The sequence below is a fragment of the Phoca vitulina genome, unplaced genomic scaffold (genome assembly GCF_004348235.1).
Source record: "Phoca vitulina isolate PV1807 unplaced genomic scaffold, GSC_HSeal_1.0 scaffold6, whole genome shotgun sequence".
Lineage (NCBI taxonomy): Eukaryota > Metazoa > Chordata > Mammalia > Carnivora > Phocidae > Phoca > Phoca vitulina.
In genome coordinates, this window is record NW_022589709.1 from 48,818,573 (window position 1) to 48,836,911 (window position 18,339).

At 38.9% G+C, this 18,339-nt stretch overlaps 1 protein-coding gene across 1 annotated transcript in view; it reads right to left on the reverse strand.

The window, feature by feature from the left end:
- The window catches only part of JMY (junction mediating and regulatory protein, p53 cofactor), a 94,028-nt gene that overhangs the window by 55,905 nt on the left and 19,784 nt on the right, over positions 1–18,339 (reverse strand). Inside the window, 1 exon segment of the mRNA XM_032404125.1 lies at positions 2,835–3,008. Coding sequence (XP_032260016.1) covers positions 2,835–3,008 — 174 coding nt within the window.

Here is an 18,339-nt window from a genome sequence, read left to right on the forward strand (position 1 = left end):
AACTGTTTACCAAAGTGGTTACACCACTGTAAAATATGCTAGGAATATCTGAGAATTCCAGTTACTCCATATCCTTACCAGCCCTTGGGAGCACCACAATTTTTTTTTTAAGATTTTATTTATTCATTTGACGGAGAGAGAGCACAGGTGGGGGGTGGGGAGAAACAGGCTCCCCACTGAGCAGGGAGCCTAATATGGGGCTCGATCCCAGGACCCTGGGATCATGACCTGAGACAAAGGCAGCCACTTAATCAACTGAACTACCCAGGTGCCCTAGTGCCAGAAATTTAAATTATATTCACTCTAATGGGTGTGTATCTCACTGTAGTTTTAATTTGAATTTCCATGATGACAATTTTAAGCTTCTCTGTGTGTGCTCATTAGCCATTTCTTTAAGTGTCTTTTAAATATTTAGCGGATTTTTAGGGACTTCTGGGTAGCTCAGCAGGTTAAGCGTCTGCCTTCGGCTCAGGTCATGATCTCAGGGTCCTGGGATGGAGCCCCACATCACGCTCCTTGCTCAGCACAGAGCCTGCTTCTCTCTCAGCCTGCTGCTCCCCCTGCTTGTGCACTCTCTCACTCTCTGACAAATAAATAAATAAAATCCTTTAAGTAAATAAACAAATATTTAGCTGATTTTTAAATTTTTTTGGTTGTCTTACTGAGCTGTACAGTTCCTTTTTCAGATGTATTAGAAGTATTTTTTTTCCCAGTCTGTGCGCTTGCCTTCTATTTCTTAATGATCTTTCAAAAATTAAGTGTTTAATTTTGGTCAAGTCCAACTTATCAAAAACATTTTTTAAAGTTTATGGCTCAAGTTTTCTGCATCCTGTCTAAAAAGCCTTTACCTTTTCTTTCCCAAAATTGTGAAAACTTCCTATGTTTTCTTATATAAGTTTTCCGTTTTGTTTTGTTTTGTTTTTTAAGAGAGAACTGGGGGAGTGGTGGTGGGGAGAGGTAAAGATCTTAAGCAGGCTCCACACCCAGCACCGAGCCAACACAGGGCTCGATCTCACGACCCGAATCAAAATCAAGAGGTCGACGCTTAACCTACTGAGCCACCCAGGCGCCCCTCTAAGGTCTAAGGTGGATTTCAAGTTAATTTTTGTACATGGTTTGTTTTTGTTTTTTTCCCCCTTAATTTTTCTTTTTTAAAATTTTTAAAAATTCTTTGTTTTTTATTTTTTTTTTATTTTTTATTTTTTTAATTTTTTTTTTTTAAATATTTTATTTATTTATTTGAGAGAGAGAGTGAGAGAGAGAAAGAGCACAAGAGGGGGAAGCGGGAGAGGGAGAAGCAGACTCCCTGCTGAGCAGGTAGCCCGATGCGGGACTCGATCCCGGGACTCAGGATCATGACCTGAGCCGAAGGCAGTCGCTTAACCAACTGAGCCACCCAGGCGCCCTAAAAATTCTTTGTTTTTTAATAAACCCTTGTGTCAAAGGCTGAATTTCAATAGATCGCAGCAAGGGAGCTGCTCTGCTACATACAAACCCCGACCCAGAAGCAGGTCATCTACGAATGGTTTGGCACCAGGTTCCCCACGAACGTGCGCTGCGTCACGGGCGACGGGGCGGCCCCCTTTCCTGGGACAGGGGCTCTCCACACCAGATCCCGGTCACGACCTGCGGAGGCCCGCTGGCAGGGAGGCGGGGGACCCACTATCCGAGGCCAACCAAGTCTCTGTGGTGCTGCCTTATTGGTCTGCCTGGGCAGGATTCTGACTTAGAGGCATTCAGTCATAATCCCACAGATGGTAGCTTCACCCCACTGGCTCCTCAGCCAAGCACATATGAGATCAGTTTTTTTAATGTGGGTATGCGGTTGTTCTGGTACCATTTCTTGGAAAGATTATTCTTTCTCCCACTGAACTGCTCTGTCACCTTCGTGAAAAACTTACTATATAACCACGCATGTACTTCTGGATTCTATTCTATTCTGTTGATTTACAATTCTATCCTAGGCCAATAGTACAATGTCTGGATTTCTCTAGTTTTTTAGTAAGGAGGACTTATTACCTGACTTCAAATTTTACCTTTTTCAAAACTGTTAAAGCCCTCCTTTGCCTTTCCATAAAAATTTATAAATTCGCTTATCAGTTTCTGGGGGAAAAAAACCTACTAGAATTTTAATTTGAATCTACAGATCAACTGAAAACTGACATCTAAACATTACTGAGTCTTCCAAACTATTATCATGATCTCCCCATTTCTTAAGGTACACTTAATGTCTCTCAGCAAAGTTTTATAATTTTCAGTATACAGAACTTTCATATATTTTGTAAAATTTATTTCTAAACAGTTCATGTTCAGAGATACTTATAATGGTGTTTTAAAGTTTCTATAATTTTCATTTCTAAAAGACAGAAAATGCAACTGAGTTTTTAACATTAACCTTGTACCTAAATTTACATATTATTTTCAACAGGTTTTTTTTGTTTAAGATCCCTTAGGATAGGGGCACCTGGGTGGCTCAGGTGGTTAAGGGTCTGCCTTTGGGTCAGGTCATGATCCTGGGGTCCTGGGATCAAGCCCCGTATCAGGCTCCCTGCTCCCTGTAGATTTCTCAATGCATCTACAACTTACCTTTCTAGGCTCTTCTCATCCCTGCCTACTCAACAGAATGCCCTTTGAGATACTCTAAAATGAGGTGCTCAGGCTCTATGTAATCTTTCTTAATCAACCAAAATAGAATCTTTGGGGAGAAAGGACCAGGTATTTGCATTTTTAAAAAGCTCCTCTATGGGCATAAAGCTCCTCTATGGCCAGCCAGGCTGAGAACTTTGAAACAGGCAGGGAACTATGAAGGTTTAAAAAAAAAAAAAAAAAAATACCTTGATCTGTTGTCTCCGTAGCATGGCAAGTTCTCTCATGTCTCGGAATGGCTGTAGTAAATACTGATATAGTTCAGTTGTGGCTTCTGCAAGGCTGCTATAGGCTTCATCCTCCATCTGATACAAGTCCAGAAGCTCGACCATGCTTTCTGTATTCTTGTGCTTATCCAAAAGCTATGGAACAAGAAAATTTTATTACAAAGAATCTGATTATAATAGCCTATAAATACTTCCTTTTAACTCCCTCCCTTATCCTCTTCGGATGTTAGAATACTGAAACACAGAAGGAATGAAAATCACTGAATGCTTTTCATCATTCATCTCCATGCTGAGATGTCCTACTACTCAAGACCTGCTTGAATCATCCCTTTCAAACTGCTCTCATCATATTATTCCTGTTCTGTGTATTTTCTGGGACTCCATACTATCTATCTGCCTAGACTTAAGTCCTTAAATATATTTTCCCAAGTATCTTGTAGCTTTCTCTGTATTTATAAAAAAATTTTTTTCTTTGCTAATATACAAAGTAGTTAACAACTCTTACAATATTATTTTACTAATTTTCCCAAATCTTCTTGGCACTCCCCTCCTCCTCCCAGTTTGGAACATTCCCACATTAACTTTCAACTCCCACTTACCACATCCCTCAAAATCTAGGTTAATAAAAACCTCAACTGTACTAAAGAGTTTAAGACTGACTATAATAGATTTTTATAACTATTACTTGCACTCCTTGGTACTCGTGTATGTGTTTGTGTATGTTTTCATTCATTCCTCGGCAAATACAGACATCTAATACCTTAGGCACTGGCCTAAAAGCGGGGCATACAAAAACATGGCTGTTCTCTTCAGGAAGCTTACAGTGTGGTAAATAAACAGAAACTAAATAACTAAAACTAAATAAGTTTTTAAAAAATTACAAACTGGGGCACCTGGGTGGCTCAGTTGGTTAAGTGACTGCCTTCGGCTCAGGTCATGATCCTGGAGTCCTGGGATCAAGTCCCGCATCGGGCTTCCTGCTCAGCAGGGAGTCTGCTTCTCCCTCTGACCCTCCCCCTCTCACCTCTTCTCTCTCAAATAAATAAATAAAATCTTTAGAAAATAAAAATAAAACAAATAAAAATTACAAACTGTGACAGTCTCATTTCAAAGGCACAAAATTCTGCTTTTCATTCCATACCTAAAGTTTTCACTACTATCTTCCTCCCCAACTTTTTGCTTTAGTTACGTTGCGCTATACATATTATACTCAATTTAGAGTCCAAATTCACTTCCTGCCCAGATTCTTACCACTAAATGTAGCAACACCTACGCATTAGTCTTTTGCCTACTATTATCATTAACAATCATGATGGATCAGATAATCTAAAATGTTTTTATGACAAAGAACTACTATATAAATACTTATTATTCTGTTAATATTGTAATTCCAACTTCCACTGCTAACATGGAGAATTTCCACTATCCAGTATCAGCTGAATAGTTCCTCTTAGACCAATTCTCCCATTGATGGTGACTATAAACCCTGGGCAAAATATTACAACACTACTACCTGAAGGCACTGTAAAGTGACCAGAAATAAATAAAAACTGGAAAGAACATCAATACTTAGAAGATAGGAAAACCGTAAGTGAGTTTTTATTCACGGCATTTGGCCTGAGGGGAGGCCCCAGTGGCTGCCAGAGGAGAGAAGTTTGGCTGAAACAGAAAACTACAGTTTTGGTGCTTGAAGAATCAGAGGACAGAGTTCAAGACAACCACAGCACCTAGAAAAGGGGGTAAATGCTGAAACGGAGAAAGCCAAAGGAGGAAATCCCAAATTGGTATATAAACTCTACTCAAGGGGCATCTGGGTGGCTCAGTTGGTCTTAAGCGGCTGCCTTCGGCTCAGGTCATGATGTCAGGGTCCTGGGATGGAGCCCCCAGTTGGGCTCCGTGCTCGGCAGGGAGTCTGCCTCACCCTCTGCTCTGCCCCCCCCCCCACTTGTGCGCTCTAACAAATAAAAATTAAAAATAAATAAATAAACTCTACTCAAATTTCAGGCTGATTACCAGAACTATGTACGTACAAGATAGGCTGTGGGCAAAGCAGCTAAACATAAAAATGTAATATTTTAGCTGCGCTTCTGTGAACGATGAGTAGTCTGCAGTTGAACCAATTAAATTAAGTATCTGCTAAAACAAATCTATTTTAAAAAAAAAATCAACATTCTCTGGAAGAATATAACACACAACAGAGGCTCTGCAAGGTACCATTTATAATGTCCAGAATACAATCCAAATTTTGCAGACCTATAAAGAAATAGGAAAACAAAACAATGCTCAAAAAGCAATTAAATGGAGAACTGTAAGATGAGATACTTTCGATTTCACACAGATTTTATTTTAATTCTAATTTTTTTAACGATTTTATTTATTTATTTGATAGAGAGAGAGAACGAGCACACAAGCAGGGGGAGCAGCAGAGGGAGCAAGAGAAGCAGGCTCTTCGCTGAGCAAGAAGCCCGCTGTGGGGCTCGATCCCAGGGCCCTGGGATCATGACCTGAGCTGAAGGCAGACACTCAACTGACTGAGCCACCCAAGAGCCCCTCAATTTAGCAAAGATTTTAAAGCCATTATTATAAAATGCTAATGGATGCAATTTGCTCATGAAGAATAAAAATCTCAAAGGAGAAATAATTTTTTAAAAATATTTTATTTATTTGAGAGAGAGCAAGTGAGCACGGGGGGTGGGGGGTGCTTGGGGGCTTGATCCCATGGCCCCGAGATCTTGACCTGAGCCAAAGTCAGATGCTTAACCGACTGAACCACCCAGGCACCCCTAAAGGACATTCTAGAACTAAAAAATATAGTGTCTAAAATAGTCCTAGGGCACACACACACTAAGAGGTTAAAAGATTAAAAAAGTAATCTTAAGTCTATGATGAGCACTTCCTACTCCCCTACTTCCTTGCTGTTGCACCAGTAGAGCTCCTGTATAAAAGAATGAAACTGAAAAAAACTTCATTTTTTTAAGATTTTAAGAAGTGGGGCACCTGGGTGGCTCAGTCATTAAGCGTCTGCCTTCAGCTCAGGTCATGATCCCAGGGTCCTGGGATCGAGCCCCGCATTGGGCTCCCTGCTCTGCAGGAGGCCTGCTTCTCCCTCTCCCACTCCCCCTGCTTGTGTTCCTGCTCTCGCTGTCTCTCTGTCAAATAAATAAAATCTTAAATTAAAAAAAAAAAAAAAGATTTTAAGAACTAGGAAAACCCAAAACACCACGGGAGACAAAACCAAAGACACCAGAGGAAATCCTAGCCTCTGCCACCTATAGCAATTGCCTAGATTAACACAGATGAGTCTCCTCTAGGTGAATAACAAAACCTCAGTCTAAAGGCATATTTCTCTCAGCTCCTTTTGCCTAGTATCATCACGTTCAGCTTTCAAAAAAAATTACAGGGCATATTAAAAGTACAGTTTGAAGAGACAGCAAGCATCAGAACCATACTCAAGTAAAGCAGGGATATGGGAATTATCAGACCAGGAATTTAAACTATGATTAATATGGTAAGTGATCTTGGAGTGCCTGGGTGCCTCAACAGGTTGAGTGACCAACTCTTGGTTTTGGCTCATACCATGATCTCATTGGGTCGTGGTATCGAGCTCCATGCTCAGAGGGGGAGTCAGCTTGAAGGCTCTCTCCCTCTGCCCCTCCCCCCACTCCTGCTCACACCTCTCTCACACACACACACTCTCTCTTAAATACACAAATAAATCTTTTTAAAATTATGCTAAGGAATCTAATGGAAAAAGCAGACAACATGCAAGAACGAATGTATATAACATAAGCAGAGAGTTGGAAATACTAGGAATCAAAAGGAAATGCTATAAATCAAAACCACTAAAATGCAAAAATGCCTTCAATAGGCTTATTATTAGGCTGGACAAAACAACAACAAAACAAACCAGCAAATGAGCTTGAAGAAATGTCAGTAGAAACTTCCAAAACTGAAAGGCAAAAACAAAAAAAATATTTGAAAAAAAATATCCAAGAAGCATGGGACAATTACCTATAAAAGAGTAAGGAAAAATTTGTATCAGACTTCTCTTCAGAAACCATGCAAACAAGAGAAGTAGAGTGAAATAGTAAGAGTTCAGGGGTCCCTGGTTGGCTCAGTCAGAAGTTGTGATCTTGGAGTTGTGAGTACAAGTCCCACATTGGGTGTAAAGATTACTAAAAACAAAACAAAACAAAACAAAACAAAACTTAAAAAAAAGTTAAAAATCCATACACCTAGAATTTTGTATTCAGTGAAATTACCTTCAAAATTGAATGAGAAATAAAAGAGATCCTCAGGCAAACACAAATTGAGGGAACTGTCTTGCAAGAAATATTAAAAGATTATTTGTCAGAAAGAAGGAAAATTATATAGGTCAGAAACTTGGATCTAGATAAAGAAAGGAAGAATGTTAGACAAGAATAAAAGTAAAAAAAAAAAAAAGAATAAAAGTAAAATAACATCTTTTCCTATTATTCTTAACGGATCTAACAGCTACTAGTTTACTCAAAATAGGAGTCACAATACATCCAGTGATTACACCTTACAGATTAGTAAAGTAAATGACAGCAAGGTTACAAGGGACAGGAGGGAAGAACTGGGAATACCTTGTTATAAGGTACTTGTACTACATGTAAAGTAGAACAGCATGATTTGAAAGAAAGGTTGGTTAGTATTGCAAACCTATTATCGCAAACTTGAATGCAACCACTAAAAAAAAGTTTTAAAAGCATCACAGACATGCTAACTGAGGATGTTATACTGAGAAAAAAACAGAATAATATAAGATGCTCAATTAATACCAGAAGGCCAAGAGTGGAAAGCAAAAAGGACAGAAACAACAGGGCAATCAAAAGAAAATAGTAACAGATACGGTAGGTATTACTCCAACTGTACCAATTATCACTTTAAACATCAATGGCTGAAATACACCTATTAAAAGAGACTATCAGGGTGAACATAAAAACAAGATCCAACTGTATGTTGTCTAAAAGAAACTCACTTTAAATACAGACACAGATGGGTTAAAGTGGGTTAAAGTGGTAAAGACATACCATGCTAACACTAGATCAAAAGAAAGCTGCAGTAGCTGTATTACTTTCAAAAGCAGACTTCAGAACAAGGAAAATTATCAGAGAAAATTATAAAATAGTTAATTCTCCAAGACATAATAATCCTTAATGTGTATATGCCCAAAAACATAACACCAAAATACCCAAGTTAAAAATGGATACAACTACAAGGAGAAAAGGAGTCCACTATGACAGCTGGAGACATCAAGATCCCTTATCAGTAATGGACAGATCCAACAGGCAGAAAATCAATAAAGATATAGCTGAACTCAACAGCACCATCAATGGGACATAATTGACATCTATCAACTATTTCATCCAACTGCAGCGAAATACATTATTCTTTTTGAGCTCACATGGAACATTTACCAAGACAGATCACATTCTGGGCCTAAAACACATCATAATAAATTTAAAAGAACAGAAATCAGGGGCGCCTGGGTGGCTCGGTGGCTCAGTCGTTAAACGTCTGTCTTCGGCTCAGGTCATGATCCCAGGGTCCTGGGATTGAGCCCCGCATCGGGCTCCCTGCTTCGCAGGAAGTCTGCTTCTCCCTCTCCCACTCCCCCTGCTTGTGTTCCTGCTCTAACTATCTCTCTCTGTCAAATAAAAAAAAAAAAGTCTTTAAAAAAAAAAAAAGAACAGAAATCATACAAAGTATGCTCTTAGACTACAATGGAATTAAACTACAAATCAGTAACAGAAATATTTCTGGAAATCCCCAAAATCCTTGGAAGATAAAACAACACAATTTTAAATAGTGCATGGGTCAAAGAAAAAGTCAAGAGAAATTTTAAAATATTTTCAACTCAAGAAAAATGAAAAAAAAAATTTTTGGGTTGCAGTAAAAGTGTTTAGAGGAAAATCTGCAGCACTGAATGCATATTACAAAAGTCTGAAAGCAATAATCTAAATCTTTACCTTAGAAAAGAGCAAATTAATTTCAAAGACTGCTGGAAAAAAAGAAAATTTAGAGTATAAATCAATGAAATTGAAAAAGAGAATCAATAGAGAAAAATCAATGGAACAAAAAACTCTGGTTCTTTGAAAACATCAATAAAATTGATAAACCTCTATCAAGGTTAACAAAGAAAAAGAGAAGACACAAATAACTAATATCAGAAATGAAAAAGAGACATCATTACTGATCCCATGGACATTAAGAGGAATATAAGAACATCTCTATGCCCACAAATTCAAAAAACTTGGTGAAATGGATGAATTCCTTAAAAGACACACTCTAATGAAACACAAGAATAGATCATCTGAACAGGCCTTTATTCAAGAAATTGAATTCATAATTAACAACCTCACAACACAGGGAACACCAAGCCCAGATGGGCTCACTGGTGAACTCTACCAACAATCTAAGGAAGAAATTTTGCCAATTCTCTACAATCTCTCAAGAATACAAACATAGAGGGAATACTTCCTTATTCTAAGAGGTCAGCATGTGCCTAATACCAAAAACAATGACATTACAAGAAAACTACAGATCAACATCTCTCATGAATGTAGACGTAAAAATCCTCAACAAAATATTAGGAAGTACATACAACACTATATAAAAAGAATCACGTATTATGACCAAATATGATTTATTCCAGGTATGCAAGACTGGTTCAGTATTAAAAAAAAAAAAAATCAATGTAATCTATCACATTACAGTCTAAAGAAGAAAAATCATGATATTAATAGATGCAGGAAAAGCATCCGACAAAACCCAACGCCATTCATGAAAAAAAAAAACTATCAGCATACTAGGAATACAGGGAAATTTCCTCAACTTGATAAAGAACAAAAAACCTAGAGCTAACATCATATTTAATTGTGATAAATTAAATGCTTTCCCATAAGATAAGGGACAAGGCAAGGAGGTCCCCTCTCATCATTCCTATTTAACATCATACTGGAAGTCCTAGCTAATGCAATTAAGAAATAAAAGGTGGGGCGCCTGGGTGGCTCAGTCAGTTAAGCATCTGCCTTTGGCTCAGGTCATGGTCCCAGGGTCCTGGGATCAAGCCCCGTGTCAGGCTCTCTGCTCAGTGGGAAGCCTGCTTCTCCCTCTCACACTCCCCCCTGCTTGTGTTCCCCTCTCACTGTATCTCTCTCTGTCAAATAAATAAAATCTTTTTAAAAATAAAATAAAATAGAATAAAATAAATAAAAGGTATACAGACTGGGAAGAAACAGAACTGTCTTTACACAGATGACATCACTCTGTACAAAATCCAGAGGAGGAGAATGGAGGGGAGGGGAGGGAAGAAACCCCTCCAAATATAACTTATGTTAGCACACAAAAATTGAAATACTTTGGTATAAATCAATGCACAAGATCTAAATGAAGAAATTACACAACTCTGATGAAAGACATCAAAGATCTAAACAAATGGAGATATATTCCATATATATGGACTGGAAAACTTAACTACTGTCAAGATGTCAGTTCTCTTCATCTTGATACGTCTTTTTTTTTAAAGATTTTATTTATTTATTTGAGAGAGAGAGAATGAGAGAGAGCACATGAGAGGGGGGAGGGTCAGAGGGAGAAGCAGACTCCCTGCCGAGCAGGGAGCCCGATGTGGGACTCGATCCAGGGACTCCAGGATCATGACCTGAGCCGAAGGCAGTCGCTTAACCAACTGAGCCACCCAGGCACGCCCCGATCTTGATACATCTTGATACTCAACACAATGCCAATCAAAGTATCAGCAAGTTATTTTGTGGATATCAATAAACCACTTCTAAAGTTTATATGGGGGGACGCCTGGGTGGCTCAGTCGGTTAAGCGTCTGCCTTTGGCTCAGGTCATGATCCCAGGGTCCTGGAATCGAGTCCCTCATTGGGCTCCCTGCTCAGTGGGGAGTCTGCTTCTCCCTCTGCCACTCTCCCTGCTTGTGCTCTCTCTCTCTCTGACAAATCAATGAATAAAATCTTTAAAAAAAATAAATAAATAAAGTTTATATGGGAACGCAAAAGTCTCAGATTAGCCAACACAATACTGAAAAACGAAGTCAGAGGACTGATGCTATCCAACTTCATTAGTCACTAGAAAACTACAGTAGTCAAGACAGCGGGGTACTGATAAAAGAACAGATCAACAGAATAGAGTCCAAAACAAACCCACACAAATACAATCCAGTAATCTTTTGACATAGGAGTAAAGGCAATTCAATGAATACTCTTTTCAACAAATGGGCACCCATATGCAGGAAGGAAGGAAGGAAGGAAGGGATCTATCTAGACAGACGTTACTATATACCTTTCACAAAAATTAACTCAAAATTGATCATGGACCCACATGTAAAATGCAAAACTATAAAACTCCTAGAAAATAACCTAGGAGAAAATCTTGGTGACCATGGGTTTGATAGATGTTTTAGACACAACACCCAAAGCACAATCCATGAAAAAAAAAATTATAAGCTGGACTTTGTTATAATTAAGAACTTATACAAAAGAGGGCGCCTGGGTAGCTCAGTTGGTTAAGCGACTGCCTTCGGCTCAGGTCATGATCCTGGAGTCCCTGGATCGAGTCCATCATCGGGCTCCCTGCTCGGCAGGGAGTCTGCTTCTCCCTCTGACCCTCTTCCCTCTCGTGCTGTCTCTCATTCTCTCTCTCAAATAAATAAATAAAATCTTTAGAAAAAAAAAAAGAACTTATACAAAAGACACTCAAAAGAATGAAAAGACAAGCTACAGGGTGGTGGGTGGCTTAGTCGGTTAAGTGTCTGCCTTTGGCTCAGGTCGCAATCCATCCTGGGATCGAGCCCTGATTTGGGCTCCCTGCTCAGTGGGGAGTCTGCCTCTCCCTCTGCCCCTCCCCCTCGCTCATGCTCTCTCTCTCTCTCTCTCTCTCAAATAAAATCTTATAAGATAAAAAAAATAAAATAAAAAAAAAAAAAAGAAGAGGAGACAAGCTATAGAGAAAACACTTGGAAAATACATTTCCGATAAAAGACTGTTAATGCAAAACATACAAAAACCTCCCAAATCTCAACATTAAGAAAACGACCCAATTTAAAAATGGGCAAAAGATCTGAAGATACCCATCAAATAAGATATACAGATGCCAAGTAAGCATATGAGATGTTCAACATCATACTGTCATCTGAGAACTGCAAATTAGAACAATGAGATGCCACTACACACTTGACAATACCAAATGCTGGCAAGGATATGGAACGACCAGAATTCCCATTCATTGTCAGTGGTAATGTATTCTTATGATCTGTTGTTAGGCACATGCACATCATGGATTATTACGTCTTCTTAGAGAATTAACCCTTTTATTATGTTATATTATTTTATTATATTAACCCTTTTATTATTCTCTTTGTCCTTGGTAATTTCCCTTGGTCCAAAGTCTGCTTTATCTCAAATTAATATAGCTATTCCAACTTTCTTTTGATTAGTGTTAGCATGGTATCTCTTTCTTACAAAACTAAATATACTGTCACCATATAATCCAGCAATCATGTTCCTTGATATTTACCCAAATGAGGTGAAAACCTAAATCCAAACAAACCTACACATAAAGGTTATAGGAGCTTTATTCATAAATGCCAAGACTTGGAAGCAACAGAGATGTCCTTCAATAAGTAAATGAATAAACAAACTGTGGTACATCCACACAACGGAATATTCATTCAGCATTTAAAAAAAAATGAGCTGTCAATCCACAAAAACAAAACAAAAAACAAAAAAACCCCAAAAAACACAGGGAGGAACCTTAGATACATATTCAAAGGTGAAAAGAAGCCAATCTGAAAAGGCTACATATTTTATAATACCAATTCTGGAAAAAGCAAAATATGAAGACAGGTTAAAAAAAAAAAATCATTAGTTGGCAGCGGTTGGAGAGAGGTGGTACACTCCAATGAATGAGTAAGGGAACATGTGATTTTTAGAGCAGTGAAACTGTTCTGTATGATACTGTAATGATGGATACAGACATTCCCCATTTGTGTGTCAGAGAATTGCACAACCCAAAGAATGACCCCTAATGTAAACTATGCTTTTTAATATTAGGGGAGACTGTGGGAAAGAGGGGAATAAATGGGAACTCTATGTATTTTCTGCTCAATTTTTCTGTAATCCTAAAATTCATATAAAACAAAGTCTACTGGGGTGCCTGGGTGGCTCAGTCAGTTAAGCATCTGATTCTTGATCTCAGCTCAGGTCTTGATCTCAGGGTCCTGAGTTCAAGTCCAGCCCTGGGCTCTCCACTGGGCGTGGAGTCTACTGAATGAATGAACGCATAAATAAAACAAAGTCAATTAATTTTTATATGATAATACAAACCTACTTAAAGACAACATTGTATTTCAGTGTACGGGTGCTTATTTTTATTTTTATTTATTTTTTTAAAGATCTGATTTATTTGTCAGAGAGAGAGCATGAACAGGGGTAGCGGCAGATGGAGGGAGAAGCAGGCCCCCCACTGAGCAAGCAGGCAGAGGGAGAAGCAGGCTTCCCGCGGAGCAGGAGCCCGATGAGGGGTTCGATCCCAGGACCCTGGGATCATAACCTGAGCCGAAGGCAGATGCTTAACCGACTGAGTCACCCAGGAGTCCCATGTATGCTTATTTTTAAAGTAAAACAAAAAAAGATTAAAAATAAATTCGTAATAACCAATTAACACGAGTTTTGTCTCTGCTAAGCCCAGTGATCAGATCAATGTCTTTCTGCTGTGTTAACAAGTGGTTTTTGTTTTGTTTTGGTTTTTATTTTATTTATTTATTTGACAGAGAGCACACAAGCAGGGGAAGCAGCAGGCAGAAAGACAATTCTGGAGATACTAAGAGACCCTGCTGGCGCTGAGTTATATGCCACAGTTGTGAGAAAAGCTTGGAAGGGGCATCAGAGTGCATGCAGAGAGATCAGTTCACAGGCTCCTGGGTGAGTCCATGAAAGTTGGAAGTTTTTACACTGGGGGAGAGAAGAACAAAGATTCAAGAAATGCTCTGGAGATAAAATCAGTGGTACTTGGTGAAAAACCAGATTTTAGCACAGAGAGAATTAAGGATGACTACTAGGGGTCTGGCACTAATTGAGAGAAAGAACAAAGGAATAGAGACTGCTTTTTAGTGTCAAAGATTAACAGATTCAGAGACACTGTCTAAATTGCTTTTTAGATACCCAACAGGAGAGTCATGTGGGGATACAAAATGTCCAAGAAAGACCTTATCCTTAAGAGGTCTACAATCTAACTAGGGAAGCAAGCTAACAGACATAAAAATAAAATACTGATTATAAAAGTAAAATGTTAGAGAAAAGATGGATCGGAGTAGGCTAATGCAGTTGGAAAAGATGTTCTAAAACCAGGATTTGAACTGGGTCTTGAAGGATGAGAAGTGCTGGGTAGGTGAAGGAGGGCAAGCCAGACTTGAGAAATCACATGAATAAAAGCATCTTGGATAAAGAATCTGGGTGGGATGAGGGGTAGCAAAGTATCATATTCCCTGAAGTCTGGAGGGTTCACACTAGGAACAGGGCTGAGTCTGTAAATGCAGCACATTCTAATAAGCAGTAAAACCACCTATGGAGTAGGAAAAAAGAACGATGTATGTGGTCAACCCGCCCTCTTTAATTTAGTTGGCTGTGTTCAACTCAGCTAAATATCCAGATCAAACAGATGGTCATTTAGTACCTGGTTACTCAAAATACGGTCTGTGACTAGCAACACCAGAATCATGTGGGAACCTGTTATTAATACAGAACCTGAGGGCCCACTCCAGACCCACAGAATCAGAATCTGAATTTTAGTTAAGACTGCCATGTGATAAGCATGCATGCCAAGGTTTGAGAAACTCTACTTTAGTAACACCTTAATATACCCATATTAACAGTGATGTGAGGCAAAAGTCTCTCTAAAGTTATATAAATTATGGCAGGTGACTTTTCTTCAATCAAAAACAATTTTTCCCTCTCACTCTCTCACTACATTTACTATTAGATTAATTAGTACTATAGGCATACTTCGTTTTATTGTGCTTCACTTTACTGTACACTTCAGATACTGTTTTTGTTTTTAACAAATTGAAGGTTTGTGGAAATCCTGTGTCAAGCAAGTCTATCAGTGCCATTTTTAAAACAGAATTTGCTCACACCATGTCTGTGTCATGTTTTGGTAATTTTCACAGTATTTCAAGCTTTTTCATTATTATCTTTGTTAGGTGATCTGTGATCAGCACTCTGATGTTGCTATTCTAATAGTTTTGGGGCACCATGGACCATGCCCATATAAGATGGTGAACTCAACAGATAAATGTTGTATGTTGTATGTTCTGAGTGCTCAACCAACTGGCCAATCCCCCATCTCTCTGCCTCTCCTGTGGCCTTCCTACTCCCTGAAACACATCAATATGAAGATTAGCCTAATTAATAACCCTACAATGGCCTCAAAGTGTCTAAATTAAAGTGAACTTTAAATCAAATACTAGAAATGATTAAGCTTGGTGAAGGCATATCAAAAGCTGAGGGAGGCCTCCTGCACCAGTTAGCCAAGTTGTAAATGTAAAGGAAGACTTCATAAAGGTAATTAAAAGTGCTACTCCAATGAACACACAAATGATAAAGTGACAGAGCCTTATTGTTGATACACAGAAAATTTTTAGTGGTCTGAATAGTTCAAACCAGCCGCAATATCCCCTTAGCCAAGGCCTAAATCCAGAGCAAGGCCCTAACTCTTTTCAATTCTATGAAGGCTGAAAGAGGTGAAGAAGCTACAGAACACAAGCCTAAAGCCAGGAGAGGTTGGTTCAAGAGGTTTAAGGAGAGAAGATGTCTCCATAACATAAAAGTGCAAGGTGAAGCAGAAAGTGCTGATGTAGAAACTACAATAAGTTGCCCAGAAGATCCAGCTCAAGCAATTCATGAAGGTGGCTACACTAAACAACAGATTTCCTATGCAGACGAAACAGCCTTACATTGTTATAGCTGAAGAAGATGCCATCTAGGATTTTCAAAGCTAGAGAAGAGAACTTAGTGCCTAGCTTCACAGCTTCAAAGGATAGAGACTAACACCCTTGGTAGGGGCTAATACAGTTGTCTCTAAACTGAAGCCAATGCTCATTTACCATTCCCAAAATCATAGGGCCCTTAAGAATTACACTAAATCTACTCTGCTTATGCTCTACAAATACCAAAGCAAAGCCTGGATGACAGCACATCTATTTACAATATGGTTTAACTGAATATTTTAACCTCACTGCTTAAAATATCTACTGGTCAGAAAAAAACAATTCATATCAAAGTATTACTGTACACTGACAATGCACCTAGTCACCCAAGAGCTCTCACAGAGATGAACAGTGAGATGAATGTGGTTTTCATGCCTGCTAACACTATAACCATTCCACAGCCCATGGATCAAGGAGTAATTTTACTCTCAAGTCTTATTCTTTAGGAAATATATTTCATAAGGCTATATCTGCCATAGGTAGTGATTCCTCTGATGGATCTGGGCAAAGTCAACTGAAAACCTCTGGAAAGAATTCACCATTAAGAACACTCAGGATTCATGGGAAAATATCAAAATATCAACATGCATAGGAATTTCGAAGAAGTTGATTCCAACCCTCATGAATGATTTTGAGGGGTTCAAGACTTTAGTGGAGGAAGTAACTGCAGATGTGGTAGAAACAGCAAGAGAACTAGAATTAGAAGTGGAGCCTGAAGATGTGACTGAACTGCGGCAATCTCATGATAAAACTTGAACAGATGAGGAGTTGCTTCTTATGGATGAGCAAATAAAGTGGTTTCTTGAGACAGAACTTAATCCTGGTGAAGATGCTGTGATGACTGCTGAAATGACAACAGAAGATTCAGAATATCACATAAACTTAGTTGATAAAGTAGGGGCAGGCTTTGAGAGGACAGACTCCTAATTAAGCTAGAAGTTCTACTGTGGGTAAAATGCTGTCAATCAGTATCACATGCTATAGAGATACTGTTCATGAAAGGAAGAGTCAATCAATGCAGCAAACTTCACTGTTGTCTCATTTTTAAAAATTGCCACAGCCACCTCAACCTTAGGCAACCGTCACCCTGATCAATACGCAGCCATCAGCACTGAGGTATAAGACCCTTCATCTTCAAGATTACAACTCCCGGAAAGCTCAGATTACCATTTTTCAGCAGTAAGGTTTTTTTTAAAGATTTAGTTATTAAAAAAAAAAGAGATTTAGTTATTTATTTGAGGGGGGGCAGAGGGAGAGGGAATCTTAAGTAGTCTCCGCACTGAGTGCGGAGCCTGACATGGGGCTTGATCTCACAATCCTGAGATCATGACCTGAGCCAAAAGCAAGAGTCAGACACTTAACTGACTGTGCCACCCCACACCCTTAAACTATTTTTAAATTAAGGAATGTACATTGTTTTTTTGTTTTTTAGATATAACACTACTGGACACTCAATAGACTACAGTATAGTGGAAACAACATTTATATGCACTGGAAAACCAAAATATTCATTTAACTTGTTTTATTGTGACATTTGCTTTATTGTCATGGTCTGAAACCGAACCCACAATATCTCTAAAGTATGCCCATGTTTAAACTAAAACTGAGCCAAACCTCCCATTTCTCATGGTTAAGTTCTCTATTAAAGCACTTTCAGTGGATGGAGGTGGGGTGGAGGGGCATTTTTAGCTATTCAAAGGAAAAAAAAATACAGTTATTACTGAAGTCAATCACAGAATGATCTTTAGTAAGACAGGTACAGAGTGACAAAATCAGCCTGGTCTTATCTCCAGCACTTGCCAGGATGCTATCTCCAGTATGCAAGCCATTCCATGAAAGTGGATGTTTAAAGGCAATGGCCACTGAGGCGCCTGGGTGGCTCAGTCAAGTTGAGCATCTGACTCTTGGTTTTGGCTCCGGTCATGAGCTCATGGGTCATGAGATTGAGCCATGTCCAGCTCCCACACTCAGCAGGGAGTGTGCTTGAAGATTTCTTCCTCTGCCCCTCCCCCGACTCACACAGTTGTGCTCACATGTGCTCGTGCTCTCAAATAAATAATCTTTAAAAAAAGAAATAAAAAAGAAATAAAGGCAATGGCCACTGATTTGAAATCATCAAATTAACTCTTTTCATTCTGATGAGATGCTTACTTTTAAAAAAATTATAAATTGGCCTTTTTATTATGGGGCAATAAAATGATCATCAAGATATTCTGGTTCTGGGGCACCTGGGTGGCTCAGTCGTTAAGCGTCTGCCTTTGGCTCAGGTCATGATCCCAGGATTCTGGGATCGAGCCCCACATCGGGCTCCCTGCTCACGGGAAGCCTGCTTCTCCCTCTCCCCCTCCCCCTGCTTGTGTTCCCTCTCTTGCTGTGTCTCTATCAAATAAATAAATAAAATAAATAAAATTGCAATAGAAAAAGAATTCA